The following is a 26,304-nucleotide window of genomic DNA, read 5'->3' as shown; positions in this document are numbered from 1 at the left end:
TGCATCTATCTGTATGCAGACTGATCTAAGGTGGTTACAATAGCCATTACTTTGAAACACGGTATGAATTCAAATATTATCTGACCTTACTTTTTATCTTTATTTTAATTAGTATCTAGGCCCGAAGGTTAAATTCCATGCAAGGTAGTTATGTCTACCTAAAATAAAAAACATTGATAACATGGTTCATAAAACATCTCATAAAGTCATCTCAATTAGAAGCAGGATACAGGGTGATAAAACCAAAACCATTAGTCTTATTTGTGATGATCTATAAATGACTCAGGATCATAATGAATTTTTGAAATAAACTATCTGACCTCAGAGCAGCTGATGACACGTCCATCCGGCAGACATTTGGTGTGACTGCTGCTCAACCAAAGCATTTTGTCCTCAGTAACCCGCCTGATCCTATTCCAGAATGACCTCATGTGCATTTGTTCCTTCATCTGATTTCAACAAATGTTAATTTCCCAATAATATTTCTGTTAGTAACACCGCAGCAGCGTGAACCTACAGTCCAGCACCTGTAACCTGTTTCCTGTACACTGCTGCTAATTCTCTGTCAGACCTGTAAATAGGATATAGTCCTGTTTGATAACAGTCCTGTCACATGTCCGGTGGCTCGGTTCCCACTCACTCTTACTTATTTTCTAGGTGACCCTATGACTGACACATCAACACAGACAAAGTGACCTATTTTCAGCATTTGATAATGTTGCTGTGACAATGTGAAAATGTTGTGATATTTGAATAATGGCTCAGTTTTGGTTATGAACTTACTCAGTGGTTACAGAATCAATATGTTATAAGCATTCATTAACATAATAAACTGTTGAGGAGATGCAATGTGTGGTATAACTTAACTAAAGTGAGGACATACTGTGTTTTCCTGCCATTACTTGCTTGCATCAGGGAGGTGTGGTATAAAATGAAAGGTCATTACTTATAAAACGAGAACATAATCCCCAAATCAAGTCAAACCATACATTATTTTACCACAATGTTCTTCCGCTGTGTTTGACATCAAACATAAGTTTTACGTTATTCTAAGAGCATATTTGTTCCATGACAACCAAGTAAGAGTCGTCTGCTTTGTGTGAGTCACATCTTTGGGTAATACGTGACAAGTAAGTATGACATGAATTCAAAAGGCCAGCCCAAGGTAAACACACACTGGTTTTATAGATTGATGGCTTAGACATTATTGGATCAGTAGACACCTTTATACTTTCCAATGTGACGCCAGGAAGTTATTTTAAACCTTGTTTCCACTGGAAGGGTTGAGTGTCATGAAGAAATAATCATAAATTATGTAAAAAGCTTTTGGAAAAGCAAGACGAAAAAACTTTGTTTATTTGTATTTAACATGTTATTATTGTTATTACTGACAATGTCTAAATTCAAAGTTGCAAATTAGGAAAGAACAGGATGGATCAGTAGAATAATATTACTGTATTGTTCTTTTTTCCTTTGAGAAACATGAACAATGCTGATCTCCCAAGATGTAAAAGTGCTCATTTTCTCACACAACTTGTACTGTCCATTATCATGTCATCTGAGCATGTATTGAATGACAAATCTGGATGTAATTAGACAGCTATGGTTATGTGTAGCCATCATATTACAGCCATATTTGAGGGTCACTGAATATTTCCAATTTTAGAAAAAGATAAGACAACAGCAGGTTTGAGGAAAGAGCAAAGGAAAGTCCTGTGAAGACAGAAGAGAAGTTGAGGAGAAAGACAGAGAGGTTGGAGGAGGAGGAGTCGTGATTACAGCTTGATGTCTTCAGTAATTACAGTAAACCAACTAAGGATTACAGACTCTCAGTCTCTAAGGGGGAAACTCAGCCAGAGTTAAAGGAAACACACTGCTTATCGCTTGTCAGACAAGCAGCAGAAAAAGAGAATATAGATCATAGACTAGGATAATGAGAGAGTACATTTTATTTTGATATAATTAAACACTCATTCTCTGGTCAAGTATTCTCTCAATCCAGTGGATGAATAATTGCTCTCTTATTTAATACAATATGACGTGTTTATTATATAATGTGCTACAAAATGTAAGTAGTGTAAGTTTCAGATGAACTGATGAAGCCTGTTGATGAGACTTTGAAATTGTCATCTTCTTTTGTCTTACAGTATATATTTTTGGACTTGGTTGAACATCTGCTTTTGACACAACTGCCAGACAGTAAACATCTGGTGTGCTGAGTTGGCTTGCAGAGATAGGGGCTGTGAAACCTGCTGGATGGCATCAGGCCTTGATCTTGTATCCCTGTAAAGGTGTAAACTTGCCTCAGGTTTGTTGATATGTTAAACTGGTTTCTGTAAGTAATGAAAAGTGCCAGCATATATGTAAACTCTGGGTAACAGTGCCTGTGTAATTCAGTTTCTTTCAGACATGTTTCTTAAGCCTTGTAACAATTAAATGTACTGATTGTCGCAGTTAGCTTTAGGGCCCCTAAAATTTGCATACAAGGCCAACATCATCAGTGTAAGAAGCTCCATCTCCATTTCATCCTGTAATGCTCTATTGGACTAGATAGTTGCTGATTGATTTCTCAAACATGAATCAATTCATACAAATTTTCTTATCTGACTATTTCAGTTTTTAATGCATAGATACACAGAGTTTTCTACTTATCATTTAATCAAGCTTATTGGTAAAAAGAACGTTTAACAGAATGAAGAGAGGTGAATCAGTCGTGAAAAGGTGAGGGCAAACAGTTTGTCTTAAACTGGGTTCAGGCCTGCCGTGGTTGACGTGTACACAAAGCAGTTAGGCATGATGCAATGGCCACACCCCTGGGATGAGATGGTTCACGTGGCTACCAAACCCAATGAATCAAAGGGGATGTTCTACAACTGATCAGTCCTGATGTACTGTTTCTGGGTGGTGTCAAAGGCATATGAGTACAGCTCCATATTTGAGGCAGCAAAGGTTCAAGAATCTGACTTGTTTCACCCTGACCCTTGTATGGATCATGGGTTAAATAAAATATAAGGTATTGTTCCTAACAAAATTGTGAAATGCTGTGAAATATGATACATCTATTTTCTTAATTGATCACTCAAGTATTCTATAAAATAGCCTTCATTATTTCTCAGAGCGAGTGGTGATCTGTTCAGTTTACTTGTTTTGTCTGATCAATAGTGCAAAACCTAAAAACATATTTAATCCTCACATTTGAGAAGCTGAAATTTATTGTTTGGTCTTTTTGCTTGAAAAAAATACTATTTAAATAATTTTCTGTTTGATAAACTAACCGATTAACCGTTGCAGCCCAACTTTGAAATAAATGGAACAAAATAAGAAGTCCCCTTTTTAACACAGGACATGGACTTCATTTAGGCTCACAGAGCACAGCACAAATTATAATATGTAAAAGTTAAAACAAGCAAAGTGAAACTAAAATGTGTATTGCTATTAAAGTAGTACGAAAATGAGAAAAGAATACAATATACCTCTTTTTATTATACACTCAATTCAAAATGTACTTAAAATATCTGTCAAAAACGTTTGGGGAAAGCTTACAAAGCTCTACACCGCATAACAAATTTTACCAGCAGCTTCATAAACATATCTTAAAATTCTCCTCATTGTCCTCAAACATCCTCAAATTGCTGCTTGTACTTTAAAAGTGACACATTTCAAATGTAATAACACCATCAAAATGTCATAGAGAGAATATAATCAACATTCATAATAGCCAGGAGCAACAAAAAGAAATGTGAAACGCTTCCAAATCTAAGCTAATGATTCTTCCCATAGGAATGTATATTAGATGCAAGCGCAGGCAAGCATGTGAAGTAACATTCATATATTTTACAGCCGCCGAGGCACAAATACAGAACTTATGCGATGACAACATTAAGCGAAAATTAGGATGCAGCTCATTTTTAAGGTTTTGAGTGAAAACATGCACACAAACTGAGCTAAACACAAAAGCAATATGTTAAATTATAGTAAGAAATGTGGTGGTTAAAGTAAAAAATGTATAAAGGAGAAGATTAATTGGTGAGGAAACAGTGCTACGTATATTGATTGTCTCCAGTAACTGGTATGCACAGTTAATACCGTTTAAAAATGTAGGCTCAGTTTTAAATGGCCCATAATTGTCACATTCAAAAAGGTAAAAATAGTCAAACAAAATGCAATCACCACGTTCAATACACAAAGAAACACTTAGAGCTGCTCACAACACAGAGATGTCACTTATCATGCGCAAGCAAACAGATAAAACCAACAAAGACCAGAACAATACAAAATATAAGCTAGTTTTTTGGTTCAAAAGTGGTTTCAATTTGTAATTCTGGCATCACATGAGCTACACTTGAAAAATAACTCGCTACCGTATGAGCTCAGAGCAGAATCTTTTGCTACCATAGTATTATATATAGTCAATACAATGAACACATAATAAAAATGTCTTGAAAACATGATTTAAGTTGAAGTACAGGAAGTAAAACCTTGTATTTCTGAGTGTAACAGTATCTCTTTTCTTCAACATAGCAGAGAAGCAAAACACAGGTAAAACATGAAAGTAGTAAAGCAATCATAATCACAGCTGAAGGCTCAAAGATGCAATCTAATTATCCTGACAACCTGTCTCTGCTGGACTGTTGCACTAAAAATAAAACTGAGAACAACTGCAAGGCAAATTTGAAGTGCATGGCAACTGAGTTCTTCACACAAGCGAGATGCCCTGAGTACCTTCCTCTGACAAAAGTTTTTACACTGAAAAACCAAAGCAGCTCCTTTTTTTTCTGCTTGCCCTCATCCTCCTCTAGCAATTGGTGGTCTGCAGGTGGCTCTCGTTCAAGATGGAGGTGATGTTGCTGTCACAGAGACCGTCCTCATCCTCAGAGCTCAAAGCAGAGGAGCTCAGACCTGAACGATGTGTCTGCTGCACTTTCCGTCTGAGAAAAATCAGGAAATCATCAGAAAATCCAACAACATTGAGTCAATGAACACATGTCCAGCTAGTTACTATAGAGTGCCACCTAGTGGAAAGAAGAAATATGGTATTGATAACTAAGCATAGCTGTAAAAAGTTGTATGTGGGACAAAGAAGTTCCCAAATATACTTAAACAAGTTGACTTTTTGGTGAATGAAGTTGAGTCCTACTTTAGCTCAGTCTCCAGTGCTGTGACTTTGGCCTGCAGTGTCTCCTGGAGCTCCTGCTGCTCCTCCAAGTCCCTCAGGACCTTCCGACGCACCCCCTCCAGACGCTCCACCTCCCCCTCACTCTCGTCCACCTGCCGTTTTAAGGCCTTCACACGCAGAGACAGCTGGGAATGGAGAGGGACAGGCAGGGGGTTAGAGGGGAACAGAGGAGGTCACAGGTGAAGACGTGGGCCGTGAGGGATGAGGAGGGGCAGAAGGTGGATAGGAAAGTAGGTAGAGGGGTATGTGGGTTTGTGGGCAAGCAGCTACGATGGATGCATATCTAAAAAAGGCTGAGATGGCAGGAAGAAGATATGGGAAGAGAGGTCAGGGAGTGTTTTGGGAGTGTTCGAGTGAGGTTGGGTTTGGGTTAAGAGGGATACAGAAGAGGTTAGCCTTTTGCAAAAGAAGCAATTAATATCTGTTTGAACTTCATTAGTGATTAAAGAGCAGGTGCAGGTCCAACAATATCTACAGATAATTCTGACTTTGTAATTAAAACTATGTCAGGCAGGTGAATTAGTGCAAATACAGAATCAGGAACCTTGAGGCAAAGGAAAGTACTTAAAGTTCACCCATCTGAAGCTTAAAGGAATAGTTCTACATTTTGGGTAATATATTTATTTACCTTCTAACCAAGAGTTAGACGAAAAGATTGACACACTCTTATATCTATATGCCAAATATGTAGCTAGAGCCAGCAGCTGGTTAGCTTAGTTTAGCATGCAGACTGGAAACAGGGAGAAACGGCTAGCCTGGCTTCGTCCAAAGGTAACAAAACAAATGTTACATCTTGTTTGTTTAATCCACACAAAACCAAGATACAGCACGACCATTACTGAGCCTTAGAGGTGCAAGTAGACTGTTTCCAGTCTTTATGATAGTGAGTTCAGCTAGCTGGCTGCTAGTGGTAGCTTTATATTAACATTACAAAGATGGACCACAATTACATAACACCAACCACATGCAGTGCTTTACACTGCATGCCAATATATTCCCAATATAATACACTGATAGCAGGGGACACCATCCTGCTAATCAGGAGAAGAATCTAATGCATTCACAAACACTCACACACTGATGTGAGCCTTCGGAAGCAATTTGGGGTTCAGTATCTTGCCCAAGAAGACTTTGACATGCATACTAAAGGAGCTGGGGATCAAATCACCAATCTTCCGCTTAGTGGACGACTTGCTCCATCTCCTGAGCCCTATCCTGAGAGTAGTATCAAGCTTCTCATCTCACACTGAGCAACAAACTATTCCTTTTGTTTGAGTATCGGTATTTAGTTTTTAAACATGACGAAACACTAAAACAAACACTAAAGACTATTTGCATGCAAATCCTAATATTTACCTGATCCCTCTGCTCAACATGCTGTTTCCTCTCCTGGTCCAGTGTGGCATTTAGCTCCTTCAGTTTCCTCTCTGTTCGTCTCTGGGAGGCCTGGATGCTGGTCTTCTCTCTGAGTGCAGAAGATCAGAATTCACACTATATAACAACAGTACAATACTTTTGTCAAAATATCTTTAAAGATTATTTTTCTTTTAAGATGGGCATTCACCAGAATGGGCCTTGAAATATTTTTTCTCTACTCTCTCCCCTTCCCTTCCTTGTGAGTATAGGAGCTGATTTTTGTTACTTTGAACATTTAAAAAAAAGAATGTTTCCACATTTTGATGGAAATTATTTCTTTTCTGATTCTTCATGAATCTTCAGTCATACCTTTCTTCACTGCGCAGCCTCTCCTCCAATTCCTGAATTTTGTTTTCCAGCAGAGTGATCCCAGCTGAGGGACGAGTCTGTCCCTCCATGTCTGCCACACGTGACTTCAGCTCCTTCAACTACAACAGGCAGAGATATGATCATGATGGCAAACCACACACAAAACTGTTATAGATCTCTTTGGGTGCACGTGCATTTATGTATTTGTACCTGTCTCTCTAGTGCACTCTTGTCCATCTCCAGGTCGTGTCTCGCAGAACGCTCCTGCATCAGTTCTGAACGAAGCTGGTCCACCTGAGAGGAAAAAGTAAAAAGAGGAGGCAGTGTAACCAAACAGCTGTGATCAGACACACCATTTCACAGACATGTTTCCAGCGTATTTGCATGTGTATTCAAATACCTTTATATGGCTATGTTTTTAGTACCTGGTCTCTGCTGCGCGTGATGCGGTCATTCAGAAGTTCCACGCTGCTCCTCTCCTCATCCAGCTCGATCTCTAGTGCCTTTATTTTATCCTGTGAATACAATACACACATAAACATATAAATATATACTGTAACATATTTCTTTTAATCTAATAATTCTTCCTGTACTCAAAGCTACTAGAAACCTTACATGCATGACACCCTCGGCCCATTTTCTTTACCCACGTCACTGTATCCCTGATTTACTCCCAACCATGTTTAGATCCCCAGTTCATGACCTTTGACCCTCTCCGCCTGCGGTAGTCTCACCTCCAGGCCCCTGACCTCCCTGGTACGGTCAGTGTGGGTGCCCTTCTCTGTTTCTAGTTCACTCTCCAAGTGTTTGAGACGGTTGTTAAGAAGGTCTCTCTCCAACTGGGCGCTGTCTCTCTCCTCGCTGCACGTCAGTAGCTCCTTCTTTAGACGAGAAATCTGAAGTACAACACAGGGCATGGTTATTATATATTATGTTTTTGGGAAGTTTTGCGCTCATCGTCATGTATGTTCTGCCTTCCTAACCCCCCCAACCTTGATTTAAAGTACAGCACTGCTACACTGTGAAAAAACTATTACTGTGAGATACTCTTTTTACCTCCAGTTTTCCATTTCTCACATTTACACTGCCAAAAACACCTTTAGAGGTTTGGTTTCAACTGTTAGAATGAAAACATTGTGACATCTTTTTCCTTTTTAAATATTTAAGAGGTTCTGGGTTTACTCACAAAACCAGCTTTACATTTATTTTTCTTTGCCGATTCTCTATAATTGTATTTCATTTGTCTTCACCTCTTCCTGCTGGGCCTTGAGGTTGCCCTGAACTCTTTGCAGCTCGGCCAGCTTGTCCTTGTTGTTTCGCTGAGCCTCCAGCAGGTCCTTCCTCGAGCGCTCCCTGTACTCGTCAAGTTGTGTTTGCAGGGTAGCCACCGACTGACGGGAATCCCCCATCATCATCTCCATCTGACAGTGGAGGAGGTAGAAAGAGAGAAATTGAGGTGAATGACCAAACATCATCAGCGAACCAAGATGTCAATCTCTCCCTCACATCCTCACACACCTCTTTGTTAATCTTCTCCAGAGCTCGGTCCAGCAGCCTCTTCTGCTCCTCCAGGTCGCTCTTGCCCCTCCGTAGCGCCTCTCTCTCAAGGTCCCTCTCCTCCAGGCGTCGGGTCAGGTCATCCCTCTCCTTTGTCAGTCGAGTGGCTCCTCTCTTGGCCTCTTCCAGCTGAGATTTCAGGGAGCGGTTCTCATCCTCCAGGGCTTCTACTGCCTCCTCGGTCTCTGCGCTCCAGGGCATGCTGGAGTGAAGCCTCGTCTGGAGAATGAAAAAATATACACTGATGTACTGATGGACTAATCTATGATTTTATTACTCTAATGTGTATTTTAAAGTGTTGCATCATATTAGGACATCTATGCCTTTGAACTACACTTCCTTAACCTCTTCCACTCCCACCCCCCTATACAGTTGGGATCATTGAATCCACAAGAGTCTCTGCTTCCATTCATATCCAATTTATGCAAATCGAAGATTGTTTAGGCACCCCAGTAAGCAGAAACACTCAAATGCACCATTTTTAGAATAGGCAAAAATAACACATTTATACATCCAAAAAACTGTGTGGGATTAACATAAAGTGGGCAGGTCTGTAAATGGGAGACTTGTGGGTATCCATAGACTGCATTTACATTCATATATCTTAAGGTGAGAGGTCAAGGGACCCCTTCGAAAATGGCCATGTCAGTTTTTCCCTCGCTATAATTTCCAGACAAACTACCATGACACAGTTGGTAACCATGGATTTCTTTAGGTCATCTAGTTTCATATGATACCAGAATCACTCTATATAGAGTTTGCTTTAGAACTGATCCTGCTGCAGCCTCTTAAAGACAGTAATGTCACCCAAGGATGCCATCTTCCTCCTCATTGTCAGGATCACTGCATTCAAAGTGTGATGAGCGATTATTTTCTGAGCGATTATTTTCTGAGCTTACATGTTTGAGTTTTTCTTTGCATCTAATTCACTTTACATCTCTCCATGTGAAAATAGAGCCTGTGTGGGAGGCCTTTTGTTTTGTTCTTGTACAGTATTCATTTTCACACAATTTTGTGTACATTTGTGTGTACAGTTCTTGTGCAGTACCATGCGGGCCAGCCTCTCTCTGAGGCGAGCGTTTGTCTCCTGGAGCTCCAGGTTGGTACTGTTGTCCACCACTGTTCTCCCTGAAGAAGCAGCTGATGACTGTAGAGAGGAGGAATGAAACAGAGGCATTGACAATAAAGAAGAGGATGAGATAGAAACTTCTTTAGTTTTAGAGGAATAGCAACACCACCTTTCCTTCATTTTTGGATATTTATCCAAACAAAAAACATAATCTCTTGTTATGATTTATCATTAAATCCATTTTGGAGATGCAAGAGATGTTCCTATTATTTTGTATGCCATCATCGTAATTTCTTTTCCACAGAACCCAGATGTTGCTTCACCTCTTTTGCCTTCTCGAGCGTCTTTTCCAGCTCGGCCTTGTCTTTCTGCGACTGCTCCTTCATACTGCCGATCTCCGACAGAAGCTCGGCCTCCCGCTCTCTACTCGCTTTCTTCAGGGCTTGAAGTGCCTTGCTCTTCGTGTCTAACTCGCTCTTTTGTTTGTCCAGATCGGCGCGGGCCCGCTTCAGATCGTCATGGCAACGCTTGAGCTCCTTGGGATAAGTAATCAGAGATGAATAATGTGTGTGAGTAAGAGGAATGTGCCAGGGCGCATTACAATGTGTTAATATGAGTATGGGGTATGTGAGTGCGTGTGTGTGCGTGTGTGTGTGTGTGTGTGCAAGAAAAATGAATGAAAATGATCTTCAACTACAGAAAAACCCACAGCTTTATTACTACACTGATAGATTATAAAAAAAACAGACATACTGTAAAACTGAGAAGATGAGCTCCTGCATTTCACCCACACATTAAGTATAATCTGCTGCGTGACTGACATCTGAATTACCTCTGCCAAACCAATGTTATCACCAGGCGCAGGCATTTGTTTCTTCATGGTGAGCAGTGAATCCTTTAGATCCTTCAGCTCGCCCTCAAATTCCTCCTTCTCCTGATGAGATTTCAGCAGCCTGCAGGAAGAAAGAAGATCTTAAAGAACACACAGTGGTAATGGGTTACTCTGTATACTACAGTACACATATGCACACACACACTGCAAGGCCATGAGCACAACACACCAAAGATAGCAGCGACAAATGGCAAACAAAGCAGAGGAGTGAAACTACTGCTTAAAACTATTAAAAAGGTCACCACATACAGAATCTGTCTTGATTAAAGTTTGAGATTTTGATGTACCTTAAATTGAGATGCACCACTTACTCATTTATTCAAAATCAGAGATATTCATAAGAAATTATTTAGTGAAAGGACAAACAAACACAAAAAAGACTGACCATAAACAAGCCAGTTTTTCAATGTTGATTCGTTTGAAAGATTGAGTTGATTGGGTTTATTATCACTGGATTATGGTTAGTGAGGATCCACTAATCTAATGATCAAAACATCATCAGATACAAAATCCACTCTGATCCAAGAGTGTTTCAAGTGAATTTCAGCTTCTCAAATTCAGGTTAACTGATATGAAACTAGGCTAAATCTACTCAAACCAAACACAGCGAGACTCAATTTCTCTCTCACATTTGACCGCTGAAGAGATTCCCGTTCCTGCCGAGTGGAAAGTCAAGTGAAAGAGTGCATGCATTAACAAATAACTCCAGAGAATTGTCATATTGCATGACTGAATCAGAAAGTTCTCATAGTATTTTCAGGATATCCACATACAATTTTCAATGTGCAGTTTAGATTTTTTGAACCGATGATTCTAAGATTGTGAGAAGAAAAAAAACCCTGAATACAACTGAGTGTGTTTGATGCTTGGCTGAGACTGGAGTATGTTACAACTGTTGGTTCAAAGCCATAAAAGAGTAGCTATGAGTTCAAGTCTGATTTAAGAGATACTGTAGCCTTACTGCTGATCTGTACATTTGCCTTTTTATGGTTACAAAGCAATATTGCAGCATTATAATCTGCTTGGTTCAGCTCATGAGCTCAGAACCATATAGTTCTATCTGACATCTTTAAAATAATTGATTAAACCACGTATTCATGGTCGTATATTGTGCTTGTGTGCATTTTTTTAAAAGAACTCTTTGATGTTAGATACTGAAAAAGATACGGAGTGTGAAACTTACTAAGGCAAACTTTTAATTCTAAGCTTGCGTATGTTCACATAATGATAGTAAAACAGGGGTAAATAAGGTCATGTCTGCACAAACTATACTGTTGTGTTTTTTGACATCATGTCATTTATACTGACCGCAAAGGCTCATGAATATGGTCTATAATTACATAAACATATGACTCATAGACACTGACTCTTCTCTGGTGCTGCCCAGCTCCTTCTCAGTCTCGTCCAGTTGCATCTTCCACTGTTCTCCCTGATCTCTGCAGCTGTCCAGTGCTTCCTCCAAGGTCAATATGGAGGCGTTCACCCTTTCCCGCTCCTCTTCGATCTGCTCCTGGGACTGTCACACACAGACATGCACACGCACGATTATATTTAGACTTATGGGAGCCAGTGCATAACACAGGTTTATACCTGATTTTCAATCCCCTTGTCATTACTGTGACATATTAAAAGCAGTGATACAGCAGGCACACTGAAATCTATCAAGTTTTCTTCTAATTCAGTTTCTTTTAGAACAAAAAAAAAGATAACTTTGAGTTTCTGTCTTCATCAGAGCTTTTCACTTTCTAGAAGATACTTCTAGATAAGAAATAACACCATAAAATATCAGAGAAGATAGAGAATGATACAGCTGGCACAAACAGTGATCCAGTTACTTTAATCCCAAATAAATCACCTCATCAAAAAGCAGCTGCCAACCTGTCTGCTTACTTCCTGCTCTCAGGCTGCATGCTACTTTTTTCCCCGACACTGCCATTTTCGCATAATGATCTATTCCTGTATATACATATATGACTGAAATTTCCTCAACCCCACATCCTACAGTGCTCCAAAAATAATCCCCCGGTACAAACTGAAACTCTGCAATAGAAACTGGAGAAGTTTTATATGGTAATCACAAGTAGCAATTCTCTTTTCCAACTTTGCACACTGCGCTTAGCCTGACCTTGTGATACCCTGCTGCAGTGTTTGAACACTGGCTACACGCTGACACATTAAACAAATCCAGCATGTGTAATGGGCAGATGCTACTTCAAAGCGCAATTTAGTATCATCTTAATATCGCATGCAGCACACAAAGACCCTCTGACAGGGACAACATGACTGTTCTCACAATACAGTGCATATCTGTACCTGAACAAAGAGATCCAGTTAAAGAAAAAGTGCTTTGATTGTCTTAAGAATCTAGATGTAACAGAAAAAACTGATTTCAGTGATCAGAAAGGGAGATGGTCATTGGAAAGCTTTTACTGTAGCTACCAGAGAGGTTATAAATCCTTCCTGTTTTATTGTTTTATATCTGCAGGCTCTTAGGTTGACACTGAAACAATACCATGATGATAATCACGAAAAAATTATGTTAGTGTGAACATTTATGATGAATTCGGAAGTGGGTAAAGGCAAATAATAGAACAGCTACAACAGTCTGGTATTCAGAGAATTACATCACTTTACATTACTGTAATGGAGCATTTAAAAGCAGGAAAAGATGACAATAATGCAATATCACAATACTAAAATATCTAATATCTAAGACAATATCCAGTCTCATAACATGATATCAATATAATAACGATATATTGCCCAGCCCTATATGTATGTGTTTTTAGTTCTTTCAAGACTTTCTGAAGTGCAAAAGGTGTTTAGTGTACCGTACCAGTCAAAAGTTTGGACACACTTTCTCATTCAAGTGAATGGGAAGGTGTGTCCAAACATTTGACTCTTTCTGTATGTCTCTATATGCAGAAAGAAAGACAAGGGGGATTATTCAGTCCAGTTCACAATTTCCTATTTGTTCTTTGTCCATCTTAATGAATCACTTCTGTTGGTTCAGTGAATTTAGCTGGTTACTCCCATTGAGATTATAATCTCTTTTCCAGGACACATATCGTCAAAAACACACCAGGACAAACTCATCCTACATCAAATGCAATGCACAAATTGTGACTAAAATTATGTAGTGGGTAAAAGCAAATGCTGAACTCACATTGATCTTACTATTCAATATACTTATGGTGTTGTTTTTCCACATCGTCTCCATCTGTGTTTTACAGTTTACAATAGTTTAACATCAACTATACTATTGTCATCACGTGCCATCAGCCTCTTGTTGGATATTTTTTTGGACATTTTATTTTATTGTTTGTGTGGATACTGCTGACTTTCTACCTGCTGTTTGTGATCTCCATGGCAACGAAAGAGTGGCGAGGATGCAGGACAGACCTCTGTCCCCACCCGCCTCGTCACCATGGGAACCTGGACTCTCTCCCTCTCTTCAAATCAAGACTAAAAACTCACCTATTCAAACTTGCATACCCCACTTAACCTGAACTACCTCACTTTACTCTGTTCTGTCTGTTCTACACTGTATTTATCTGTTTTGTTTCTTACTGTTTCGTTTATTAATTGTACGGTGTCCTTGAGTGCCCAGAGAGGTGCCTTCACTAAAATGTATTACTATTGGGTGAGACAGTTTCACTGTCCTTTGGGTTTTCTTTGCCTCAGCTGCACAATTTGTACTCCCTTTATCTCTGTTTTTAAATCAGTTTTTGCTTACAGGCTAAGCTTGAACTTTTAACTACAGATGAATCCAGATTTTTCATTATAATCTTAATTATAATCTCTGCACTACAGTTTGAATCTGGTGAGATCCGTTCAGAAAAATAAAGTTTGATTTGATTTCTTTTTGAAATAAATGGTCTAATCAACTGAATGATTATGTGAACAGTATGGAACAGTGAACTGATAGAGGATAGTGTCAATCACCTGTGTGACCTGAGCCATGGTTCTTCTCAGGTTCTCCATGTCTTTGCTGTACTGCTCCCTCAGCACCTCCATTTCTCTGTCGTGACACTCCACCTCCTCCTTGAGCGCCCCCTTCAGGGCCGTCAACTCCCGTTCCCGCTGATGTAGTGTGTCGTCCTGGCGCTGACGTAACATGGCAGCTTCTGCCAGGTCTGCCTGCAGAGTCATCACATCCTGCAGAAAGAGATTCAAAGATAGTCAGATACTCAGACGAGTAGAAGTGCAGTGATGTTTTATACAGCGTGTATGTGTCTAAAGTATCAGTACCGTCTGCAGCAAATCTGAGTGAGGTGAGTTTTCTGAAACTCTCCTCAGGTCCTCCTGAAGCTCAGCCAACTGATCTTCTTGTAGGCGCAGACGAGTCTCTGCCCCCTCTCTGGCCATACGCTCTTCAGCTAACCTGCACACACACACAGTCAGTACTGCAACACCAGACTCATTAACAAATCAATCAATCAGGAAATAGTGAGATTATCCTTTCACAAAAAAAGCCACAGGAACAAGAAGTAGAGTTTAGGGTTGGCTGTTAAGTGCACACACACACACGTCCTTACTCATCATGGGCCTGTTGCAAATCTTTCATACATCGTCTGAGTTGCTCCTGAAGCTCCTCAAGGTTTCCCTTTTTCTGGTTCCCATCAGATCCTCCCCTCTGTACAGACACACACACACACACACACAGACACACACATACACACATACACATACGTATTAGAGAGAGACCATGGGTGAGACAGATGAAAGAGGACAAAGAGAACACAGACACAGAGAAAGGAGGACTGGAAACATCTCAACAGTGTCACTGTCGACCTTGCAAATGCATTATGCACTCTGTATTATCCCGAACAATAAAGAAAAGAAGCCCTGCCTTGGATTCTTTGCCCTAGTTTCTGATAGTCAAAAAATCTTTGGAAAAACAGGCCCTGCCAGTGCACTCAGACATCGTCAAAAAAGACGAGAATTCCCACATAAGCAACTCTTTTCTGACACGCTGCAGGGTAGCGGAGCCGGAGCCGAGGCTTGTTTGTCGCCCACACCACTCCGTCGTTTGTCAAAGCTCCCCCTCACTGAAAAGGAGGTATAAGCGCAGCTTGCCCATGAAACCTCTCTTATCCTCCTACACACTCATTACAGGGACGCACACACAGACGCAGAAGAGAGAGAGACAAAGCAAGGATCACGGACGGTTCTGCTCCTCAGGGGACCTCACATTTCTGTTACTACTTGTCTTATCAGTGATAGATTATGAAGATATATTTTGTACAGATTTGTTTCATTTTCTTTCTGAACCCCCCTACCCTGCAGGACAGTTTGCAGATAATCCCGTTCTGGGACATTTCAGTTTCTCTCTGTCCTCACAAAGAGGTGATTAACTAAAGATAACACAACTGAGAATATGTGAAAGCTCTTCTGAGCATTTTTAGTGAATTACATCAGCTGAAGCCTTGTGTGTATTAATCTTCCACAATATAAGAGACATACTTGAGAATGGTGTAATTATGTAATGCAACAAGATTCAATAAAAGCCTGGTCTAACATAAAAGCCTGATTTGGTCTTGATGAACCTCTGATAACCTTCAACCCGTTGTCATTTACATGGTGTTCACTCTGCACACCACTGTACACAGTATACTATAGACCAGTTGCCTTGGACTCAGGTAACCTAACACTCCAGCATCAGATCCCCATTTAACCAGAGGAACTAACAGGATGTCAGTGCATAAACTCCTTTGCTCTCTCATCACTCTGACAGACATTAACTGGTAACACTGGTGAGAACACACCGCGAGCACTCAGAGAGAAGCCACAGACATTAGTGGTACTAAAGGAACGTCAACCCCGCTCCACATTACACTTGTGAGCCAATATGCTCGGAAATGCAAATAACCTTTAGGAATGAAGGGCTAAGCATGTAACTGTATGTTAATCTGTTCTTGGACTGTAACACAAATGCCCCTAAACAGTCTTTCTTTGGATGACACGTTCATCTGATCCTACACTGATCTTATAGTTTGGTTTTATACAGAGAAAAGCAATGTTTTGCTTTAGAGGCAGAGCTGGAGAAGAAAATTGCCTTGGGTAAAAAAAAAAAAAAAAAATTGTGTAAACTCCTTCATCCTGCAGTTTGATGCTGTCTGTGGATGTCTCAGCTGCTGTATTACTTCTGAAGAGCCCAAGATGACTGCTGGTGGAGAAATCAACCATTAAATTTACTAGGATGGAGAGCATGGTTACCAACATCAAACACTTCATACAACAGGACCCTTTTGAGAAGGATCCATCTCAGCTGGCAAGCCAACCCCCAGCCAGTGCAGGGTTCCAGTCCAGCTTAATTATTGATGCCTCTCAATGACTGCAACCCTCAACACGCTGGGACCACAACAGCTTCTCCTCTGCAGGTGCATCGTTGCCAAGAGACAAGACAGGCAAATAATTCACAGGCAGTCATGGTCACAAACACACTGGGAAGTACATAATAAGGGATCATACATAATCAAGTGCATGTAATATGGGAGGGTAACGACACAAAGGAATAACGTCTGTATGTAGATTTATGCAAAAGGCTGCACATTTAAAGGAAGTATGCTCATAAACAGCACAATCTATTTTAATAAGGTGTTACAAGAGCACACAGGAGCAGAGGTGGTACTGAAATTGATGGAGGAATACTCAGTGTGCCTCTTCATTTTCACATTTTATGGCCTGTAAAAGAGGATCCACTGAGACAAAGAGGATGAAATAGAAGCCTCAAATTCTAAGAAACAGAAAAAAGGACAGGTTGCCAACCATCTGTTAGCTTAATTACAATAAATGCTCTGTTCAGAAGGCACAGCAGACACTTTAACCCTCCAACCTTTTGTTTGAACATGATGAACCTGCACACCACAAAAGCTAATTAGAACATGTACTATTTGCTATTATTTGAGCATTGCATGTTTTATCCTGTACAGTAGACATTACTTTGCTTTAGATGGCTGCAAAAAATATACTATATTTTAAGTACTTTTATATAGCCACTGCTATTATTACTATAACTGCAGCCACATCAGCAGTTACATTCAATGTGATGTCTTAAGATTTGCATGAAAGGTTTGCTCTAATGTCAATAACCAAGTACTTTGACCCATATAATTTAAATACAAACTAAAATAGGCACTGCTTTCATTTATGGGCCAGCTGCTACTCCTCCAGCTTGTATATCAGTTGCAATGAGTTCAACAGGTTGCAACCAGCAGTGAGTTAGCTTAGCTTAACACAAAAACTAGAAATGGGGGATAAAGTTTCCAGCTGAATAAGTAATAACATATATTGTCAATACTTTCGAGGCTCTGGTAGGCTGATTTTGATCATGTGACATGTTTCATACAATACAGGTTAGCTGTTCCTCCTGTTTCCAGTGTTTGCGTTAAGCTAAGCTAACCAGTTCCTGACTGTAGCTCCTTATTTACCATATTTACCATATAATACTCTCAGCGGGGAGGCAATGAGCATATTTCCCAAAATGTCAAACCTTTATTATAAAAAAGTCACAAACTTTTATCCAAATGTAAACAAAAAGGTCGCCTCCTCGTCAAGTTTCCAAAACACAAGATGGGAACATGATATTATACCCAAATTAATTGACAAATATTTTAACACTGGGACTAACAGTAGACAAACAACTGTATCAATTGATGTATGACAAAATAATCTCAACTCAAAAGGTCCGAGCCTTTTCTGAGCTTTCAGCCACATCTCATGCTCTGCATCTTCATCATGAATTGAAGTGGCTCAGGTGTCATCATGTGACCAACTCAAACTGAGGAACATCTCAGTTCAGTTCAGAAAAAGTTGTTAAGTTGACCATTGAGTTGATATTATTTGCAACATATATTGTTTCTAAGTTCAAGAATGCACTTCCATGATTATGTGTTATTCTTTTTTTCATATCTGTATATAAATGCACTTTATGTGGTCAAAACAAATGAAGGATTGGGGCTTTAAGGTCTTACCATACCTTTAAACTGCCAGTGTTCTCATAGACAGGGTTGGCCTGTCTTTTGAGGGATCCCTCACTGTCACTGGGGCTGATGAGGAAACAGTGGACAGAGGATTAGACTGGATTGATTATACTGTATGTATTCCTATAAAAATGACTTTAAACTGTAATTTAATGAATCATGCTTGTAGTTTTATTTACCTGTTTTTGAAGAAGTTGGAAACAGGTTGCTTAACTTGAGCATCCTCAGCACTGACGACCCCTGTGTTTCGAGTCAGACTCCTTGGAGGTACCTCCTTCAAATAGAAAGTGAGCAAAATAAGACAACAAACACAAAACAAAGAAGCAATTTAATCCCTTCAAATAGCACATCAGCTCCCTAATGCTCACACTCACAGGCTTTTTTGCTACAGCTGGAGGGGTGTCCTTGGCAACAAACTTCCCTGGTGACTTGAAGCTCGGCTTGGGGGCCTCTTGTGCTGTCACCTTGACAACAGATGCAGGGCTCCTTCCCAGGCTACCGCTCGCCGGGGTAGATGACGCCAACACATTGGAGGAGGAAGACAGAGGACAAGCGTAGGGATTTATAGTCGGAGAGGGAGGAGAGGGAAGGGAAACCTCAGGCTGAACATCTTTTCGGGCATCAAGACTTCTGGACCTCCGGCGTTCGTCAAATCTGAGCCGCTGCCTCGCTCCGGGGCGGCCTCTGGTCTGAGGGGCGCTTCCTGGCGTTCCACTGTTGAACTTGTTGATGAGCTTGTTGATGGGAGCCAGCGAGTTGGTGTCGATTACTGGGGCAGGATTCTCATCATTTGCAGTTGGAGGTTCAAGGAACGACTCTAAAGGGGAAGCAGTATTATATTTTTTTCCACTGTACCGTCCCAGAGAGCCGGTGAAACCTGTTCCGTTTTGTTTGGCCCTTTGGGGTCCCACACTGTTTATTTTGACAGGTTTTAACCCTGCTTCATTATACTCCTCATTACTAGTCCGATCTCTATTTTTCTCTTCTTCATTGGCTGTTGCTTTGAGTTGGGGTTCAGATTTTGACCTTTCCACCTGTCCTCCTCTGCCAGTCCCGCCCTCCTCCTCCCCTTGAGTTCCTGCTTGCCCGTCCCCTGGTGGTCTTTTAAGAGGGCTCCCAAAAATCTCCCCATCCTCATCCTCGGGTGGAGAAACAGGGGAGCGAGCCTTATTTATAGCAGTGCCATAGGGGTTTGTGAATTCTGCTGGTTCTTTGCTTTTGGGGAGACTGTTGTAGGGTGAGGGGGGGCCTGAGCTTGGGGTTGGAGTGTTTAGCTGAACGCCATACGAGTCACCTTTCTCACCATCTTTCAGGACCACATAAGGCTGCCCAGAGATTCCCTGAACCCGCACTGCCACCCCGTATTTATTGGAGGGAGGAGTTGCACTCTGGTTTGCTTTGGATTTATCAGGATAACCTCCGCCTGTATCGTGGAGATCCTTGATGAAGCGAATCTGAACACCATAGTCCACAAGCGGTTTCCTATCAGTGGAGAGAGTGCTCATGTTGATTTCCTGGTTTCTGCACGGACAGCCTGGACAGAAAGGGAGGGGGGGACAGCAGAAATGCAAAGCAGGTGAATCAGTGGAACAAGTTACAAAAACATGGAGTGTACTGACATGAAAGTCCAGGTGCTATAACCTTTTTTAAAAATCTGCATCAATCTTGACCAAAATTGATCCTTCTTGGTTTTGTATTTTATCTCTTGCTACTTCCAAGCTTCAAAACACATCAATCATTGTTTTTTTTTTACTTTTATCACTCCACCATCATGTCTTTTTCCTTGTTTTTTGTGTACAAATTCTCCATTTCTGCCCAGGGAGAGTCACTCCAACCCTGTTGAAACATTACACTGACGGTATATCTTGATGAAACTGTCATCTTCTCTTGTTGCCCTACAGGCTAAACTCCTTCTCAACCAGATTTCATTGTTTTCATGTCATGCCAAATACACCACTGGGGCACTGAGAACCTCTTTGTACAGGTTGAGGCCTACTTTCTTTTCCTTAGGGTGTGTTCTGGGGGCAGGAAAAACAGGGAGTAGGAGTATGAGAGGAGTGTGTATCAAACATCTCACACAAAATAATCAGTTATTTGTACGCTGCTTCTTGTTTACATACATGCAGCTGAGTTCATGGTTGGTGGCAGGTGAGAGAGATCTAAATGTTACTATTGTTGGCCACACTAGCAAACAAACCCCTGATACAGACAGTCATGTTTTACTGATGGACTTTTTATTATTGTGTTCAATGACACCACATCTTTGTTGTTACCTTATTGACTCATCTGCTACTTATTTTTTCAGTTACTTGGTTTTGCCCATTAATCTTGAGAAGTTCCTTGTTTTATCCAACCTTCAACCTAAAATCCCCCCAAATAGCCATGTTGCTATCTTATACAACAAAGAAAAGCATCAAATTTCACATTTAAGAAAAGCTAGAACTAGCAAATTTTGGCATTTTTGCTGGAAACATGAAATAAATAAAATAATTAACCAATTATCAAAGAAGTTGCCTTTAATTTTCAGATTTCAGAAATTTAAACAACACTATCTGTCATATTGTAAGCAGTATACTCTCAGTATGTGTTTGCTCTTTTGTGTAATATCACTGTTAAGATAAACTGACGTATTCTTTATGTAGAGCTGAAAATGATAAGTCGATGTGCTCTATCTTAATTACTGAATCAACAGTAATAATTCATTACTGTTTTTGTAATTTGATTAATTGTCTCATTGTTTAAGCACAAATATCAAAATGATTAAAGTAGTCACTGTTTAACTTTTGTATTATAGTCTTAACATTTAATCAAACTGTCTCAGTTCTACATTTGAACAACTCAATCAGAGTCATATTGTAGGTAGCAAACTCCATGTCCACCTTTTGTGCTCTGAAAATGAGCTCGGTGATGAACACTATGAGAAGGTGAATACTCCTCCTATTGTCCAGGCTCTGTGGAGCATTAAACACTAGGGGCTATGTCAGGAATGGGCCTCCCCTCTCTCTCTCCGTCTGCCTTTGCCAGAGTCTCCCCAGTCACCAGACTTCAGAGTAGAGTCACTCAGGCGTAGACTGTTTACTTTGAGCTGTGCAGGAACACACACCAACTCAACCATGTGCATGCACAAACACACACAAAGGTTTACTTAAGTCATTTTTGTAGGTATTTGCAGAGACTAACATTCAGTTCCTCGAGACTTACCCTAAGCCTAACCATAACCACTACTTGCCTAAGCCTAACCCTAACCTCAACTACTGATACAAAAATCAGCATTTTATCAATTGCGGACACGGCTTTTGTCCCCAGTTGCACAAGCCGTCCCCAATCAACAGGTCTGAAGTCTGATGTGTGTCCTTGAAATTGACTCAAGTCATACCAGACACACACGGCTGCAGGTAGTTGATCAAGCATTGTTCCTTTCAGTGGCTCTATAAATGGCAAGAAAGCACTAATTAATGTGCACTTCTCTTGCTGCTGTCACACTATCACATAATGGCTTCTCAACATGCAGTAAATGTTATTGCTCATGCATACATTAAGCTCTGCTGAACTGAGAGCTCACCATTACACTTGTAGCCCAGCCTGTTGTGTTTGTCCGTGTCACTCATAGTACTCCCAGATGTGACTCTCACGGGAATTAAAATGTAACCAACCGCTGGTTATAGTGTAACACGCAGCACCTCCACCAGTAGCGATGTTAGATTAGTGAATCAAAGTCAGCCTTTGTCTTCTCCTAAAAAACATTCTTAGGATTCCAGACGCACCCTTTACACTCGGCATTGCGCGTGGTTTGCATTTGTATAATAAGGACAGATTAAGAGGAAACTAAGAATAAGGGCAGCATCAACTGTAAAAGCTGCCTTACGCATTCTGACAACTGTCCACATAGGCAATAAAAAAAGGAAAGGAGACTAATTCTACTGTTCTAACATAAAAAATAAGTGACCTGATTTTGATTTGATTCTGGACATCAAAACAGCGGAAGGTTGAAAATTTGGAAAATCTTTTAAATAAAGATTACATGATCGTCTATTTTTTTACTGTAGCGTCAACTGTCAAGGTGCTCAGCCCTCACTGGTCACACTGGAAGCCCTCAGGTGTAAGTATGTTCCTTGAGTAAATACGGCCATATTCAGCAACCAGTAGCCGAGTAGTGCTGGGTGACAACTGGTTCACCTCCTCTCATGCTCTCTTTCTCTCTCTCTCTCTCGTCACAAGGAATGACTGTGTCAACAGAGACAGGAATGTCACCAGACGGGCCTATCTGCCATCACTCTTCCCTTTCTCCTCAACCAGGCACTTCTCATTTTCCTTTGGCCTTGTTTCTGCACCCTTCCCTGCTTCTTACTTCACTCTGTGCTTCACTTTCCACTGTTTCTCATGCCCTTGGGTAACTGAACAAGAACACGTTACTTTGATGTTAGAGCTGGGTGCTTGAAATATTCAGAATAATGGGGAACTCAAACCATTACTTGAATAATCAATCAACAGTGAATTTGCAGGAAAACATTCTGATAATCAATATAATTGTTTGGGTTCTTTATTAAGTAAAAACTTAAATGTATTATTAAATTTAGGGTGTAAAGCAGAAAAAAGCTACAAATGTTTAATACTTTTGTGGTTTTGCACTCTTGAGAGGAGAAACAAAAGCAATGTGAAGACATAACCTAGAGCTCTGGGATTTACTGATGGGCATTTCCCCCCATTTTCTGTAATTTTATAGCCTAATCATGGATTAATTGATAGTGAAAACAATAATTTCCTGCAGCTTTAGGTATTTCTAAATGATATGTAAATCCTGCTTATGTCAAAGATCTGCACAATCAGACAATGCATAACAGTCATGTGTAAAATGGTCCACTGTTTTTGATTGGAATTATTAGGAATAAGTCATTTATATAACTGAACATCACAATATGGACATATGACCATCTGATTTCACTAAAATCCAATAAATTAAATCCTGTATTATCATAAAGCCCTATTTGACAACCAAAACATGCCACTTCCATACCTAAGTAGTTGTTTTTTGATTGGTATACAGAAGAAAAGCCACATTAAATAAACTACTTGTTGACATGTTGTGGTTCTCTTGTGTAAAATACAAGCAGTATGATAATGGAGTCCCTCATTAAAAAAGGTACATGTTTACCAAAAACACCTCAAAGTGAGTTTGGAGTGTGCCCCTAGGCAAACATTTTAGTTTTAGGTCAGGGCTATTTCTGGAGCAATTTATTTCAAATGTAACAAAAAAAATATCACATAACAAAAGCATCTTTCCGACCTGTGAGTTATTAGCTGTCACTTAAAGGTTGTCCAGGATATGAGCGCGTATCATGAGGCTTATCTTAAACAGCTCCGGTTGATATAATAACCATTGCGCATTGGTGTTTCCTTGGCAGACTTTACATTATTTACACAACTGGACTCATGCTTAAAATAATAATCACTTTTCAAATTCATATCAACATATCAAATAAAAAGATACTTCGGTTCAGACAGAGGGAAGCCATTACAGCAGTGCTACACCTGTCGGCTCCCGGATTAATTGCGTCACACCCACCTATCCGGTCAGTCAGTATCGGTGAGCGTCGAAACCAGCAAGCTTGTTATGAGCCTTTGGGACCACGAGCTCGGCAACGGGAAAAATAAACAACCAACACACCTGCCTCACCACGACACACATATCCAATTTGAAGCCTTTACCTGCTCTTAATAACCTCTCATATCCTCTTTACGCGCCGCAGTCAGATCCAATTATAGACCAGCGCTCAGAGCCGCATCTAAAACCTCTGAAAGCGAACAACAAAAGGCTTTCCCCCCCACCACCCACACCCACCCGCCCGGTGCTTGTTTTCGGTCTTTACGGTTGAACAGTGAAAGCTGAGCATGAGAAGACGGCTGCCAAATCCAATCACAAAGCCACAGGTGTCCATCTCCGCTTATCCAAATGTTGGAAAACGCCCGCTCAGCAAAACGGGGTTTACAGTATACTGCTCAAACACTTTTCCCCCCAGTTGAAATCAACAAGCGTGAATACACAGTAAATTTGGCAGCAGCTGTGTAAATATTCAGACTACACTTACTTATTCTACTGCACCTGCAAAGATGAACCAGATCCAGAAATATTCCTCCTTCTTCTTCTTCTTTCCAGGAGTCCCGAGTCCGCCTTTACAGCAACAGCAGCAGCGGCTCTGTATGGTGCTGATGGGACGTGAAGATCAATGAACTGACTGAGGACATCGGGAAATTCTCCCCCTGCTACCACTGCAACCTGTTGCCAGCACGTCGGGTAGTTATCGTCCCGCCTCAGGACCCGCTTCATTGGTAGGAGGCTCCCCGAGAGGCGGCGCCTGCTGCGGCCTCAGTTTCATCTAATAACACGGTGTATGTATAACCCGTTTCACAGGGCTGGAGGAAGTATTCAGATGCTTTACTTCAATGAAAGTAATAAAGAAATGCTGAAAATAAAAAATCCTACTTAAGTAACAGCAAAGTGTAGTTAAAGTACTGCAGAAAAGTGGTTTGGTCCCTCTGACTGATATATTATTATGAAATTAGATTATTAATAGTGAAGCATCAGTGTTAGAGCAGCATGTTACTATTGTAGCTGCTTGAAGTGGAGCTAGTACTTTATATACAGTAGTCTAATTTAGTCCAGTATTTCCCAACCTTTAGAGGGTTTTGTTTTAAGTTTTTTGACTTTTTCTCTAATCTTTTATTTTTGCTGAAATATTGGATCATCAGGTTTTTTTAATTAAATCATGTGAGAAGTTTAGAGGGAAAAAACACTATTTGGTGAAGCTGTTAACTCATAGACATCTGAAATGTGAGCCCAACTACACACTACAAAATACAAAATGTTTCAAACCACTGGTTTCATTTTCAACAATGGGTTGTATTTTAAAATCTGGTTATATTAGTCATTGTGTCAAATCTTCATCTGAAAGGTAACTAAAGCTGTCAAACTGTAGTGGAGCAAAAAGTACAATATTTCCCTCTGAAATGTAGTAGAGTGGAAAACATAAAGTCAAATGAAAAATCAAATGCAAATACTTGACTAAATGTACTTGATTACTTTCCACTGCTGTCATTTTCACAGCTGTTTTTATGGGAAATCATTTCAATTAGTGTGAAAATGTTTGCTCGGCAGTATGGGGCTGTAAACATATCTAACACAAACACAGATTATGAGAGGTATTGATCACTGCTAAACCCAAACTAATTAACTATTGACACGGGGGATATCATGGTAATTCCTGTAGCTGCATTTCAGACTAAACTGCAATTGTAAATATAAACTAACTATAATTGACTTTTTTATGCTCCAAATATTGACTTACTTAGCAAACTTGCTCAACTTTCAGGGTTTTTTCTTTTCTCTCTCCAAGTCACTTAGATTGAGTATCTATACACAAAAATGTTATTCATATTGTATGACTATCACTGTTAAGATAAATGAAGTTATCTTTTATGCAGAAATGAAATTAATTGATAATTGTCAGCTATCTTAATACATTGTCTGAAGACATTTTTTAAGCACTAATGGTGAAAAAAAATGCTCCACATTCTGTTTCCAGCTACTTAAATGGAGGATAGTGACTAAATTGTTACTTTAATTAGTTAACTTCAAATGTAGTTGTTAATTTGCAGATACATTTCTTTGAAGTTCACTCATTGAATGCAGTCTGTACTTTACCTACAATTAGTATTAAATTACATTGTTTCCTCAGAAACATCATGGGAAATTAAGAATGAACAGACCTGTATAATAAAGAGTGTTACCTGTTGTTTCATAAAGCTTGTCAACCAGAGTATTAAGAATTAACAACAACAACCAATTATACCCCGTTCTACTAAAAGCTTCATAAAATTAACTGTGGCAAAATGTTTAGTAATT

At 40.1% G+C, this 26,304-nt stretch overlaps 2 protein-coding genes across 3 annotated transcripts in view; one reads left to right on the top strand and one right to left on the bottom strand.

Annotated features, from left to right (window-relative positions):
• LOC128374725 (protein C1orf43 homolog) overlaps positions 1-26,304 on the top strand; it is a 76,175-nt gene that overhangs the window by 21,425 nt on the left and 28,446 nt on the right. The window lies entirely within an intron of this gene.
• Positions 3,484-24,597, bottom strand: cgnb (cingulin b). Of its 2 annotated transcripts, none has more exons than XM_053334977.1 (20): positions 24,491-24,597; positions 18,779-19,938; positions 18,584-18,678; positions 18,401-18,470; positions 14,958-15,055; positions 14,671-14,803; positions 14,365-14,577; positions 11,787-11,935; positions 10,360-10,480; positions 9,851-10,063; positions 9,507-9,605; positions 8,420-8,677; positions 8,152-8,322; positions 7,636-7,797; positions 7,327-7,416; positions 7,112-7,195; positions 6,902-7,020; positions 6,533-6,641; positions 5,138-5,301; positions 3,484-4,928 (listed from the first exon to the last, which is right to left on the bottom strand). In XM_053334977.1, the coding sequence occupies exons 2-20, from the start codon at positions 19,907-19,909 to the stop codon at positions 4,796-4,798; spliced, it is 3,612 nt and encodes a 1,203-aa protein (XP_053190952.1). In that variant the 5' UTR covers positions 19,910-19,938; positions 24,491-24,597; the 3' UTR covers positions 3,484-4,795. The 2 variants fall into 2 exon arrangements, with proteins under 2 accessions (XP_053190952.1, XP_053190953.1); XM_053334978.1 differs by having other exon boundaries at positions 24,505-24,565.

The sequence above is a fragment of the Scomber japonicus genome, chromosome 15, assembly GCF_027409825.1.
Source record: "Scomber japonicus isolate fScoJap1 chromosome 15, fScoJap1.pri, whole genome shotgun sequence".
NCBI lineage: Eukaryota > Metazoa > Chordata > Actinopteri > Scombriformes > Scombridae > Scomber > Scomber japonicus.
Note: the sequence above shows the minus strand (reverse complement) of the source record. Positions and strands in the feature narration are given on the sequence as shown.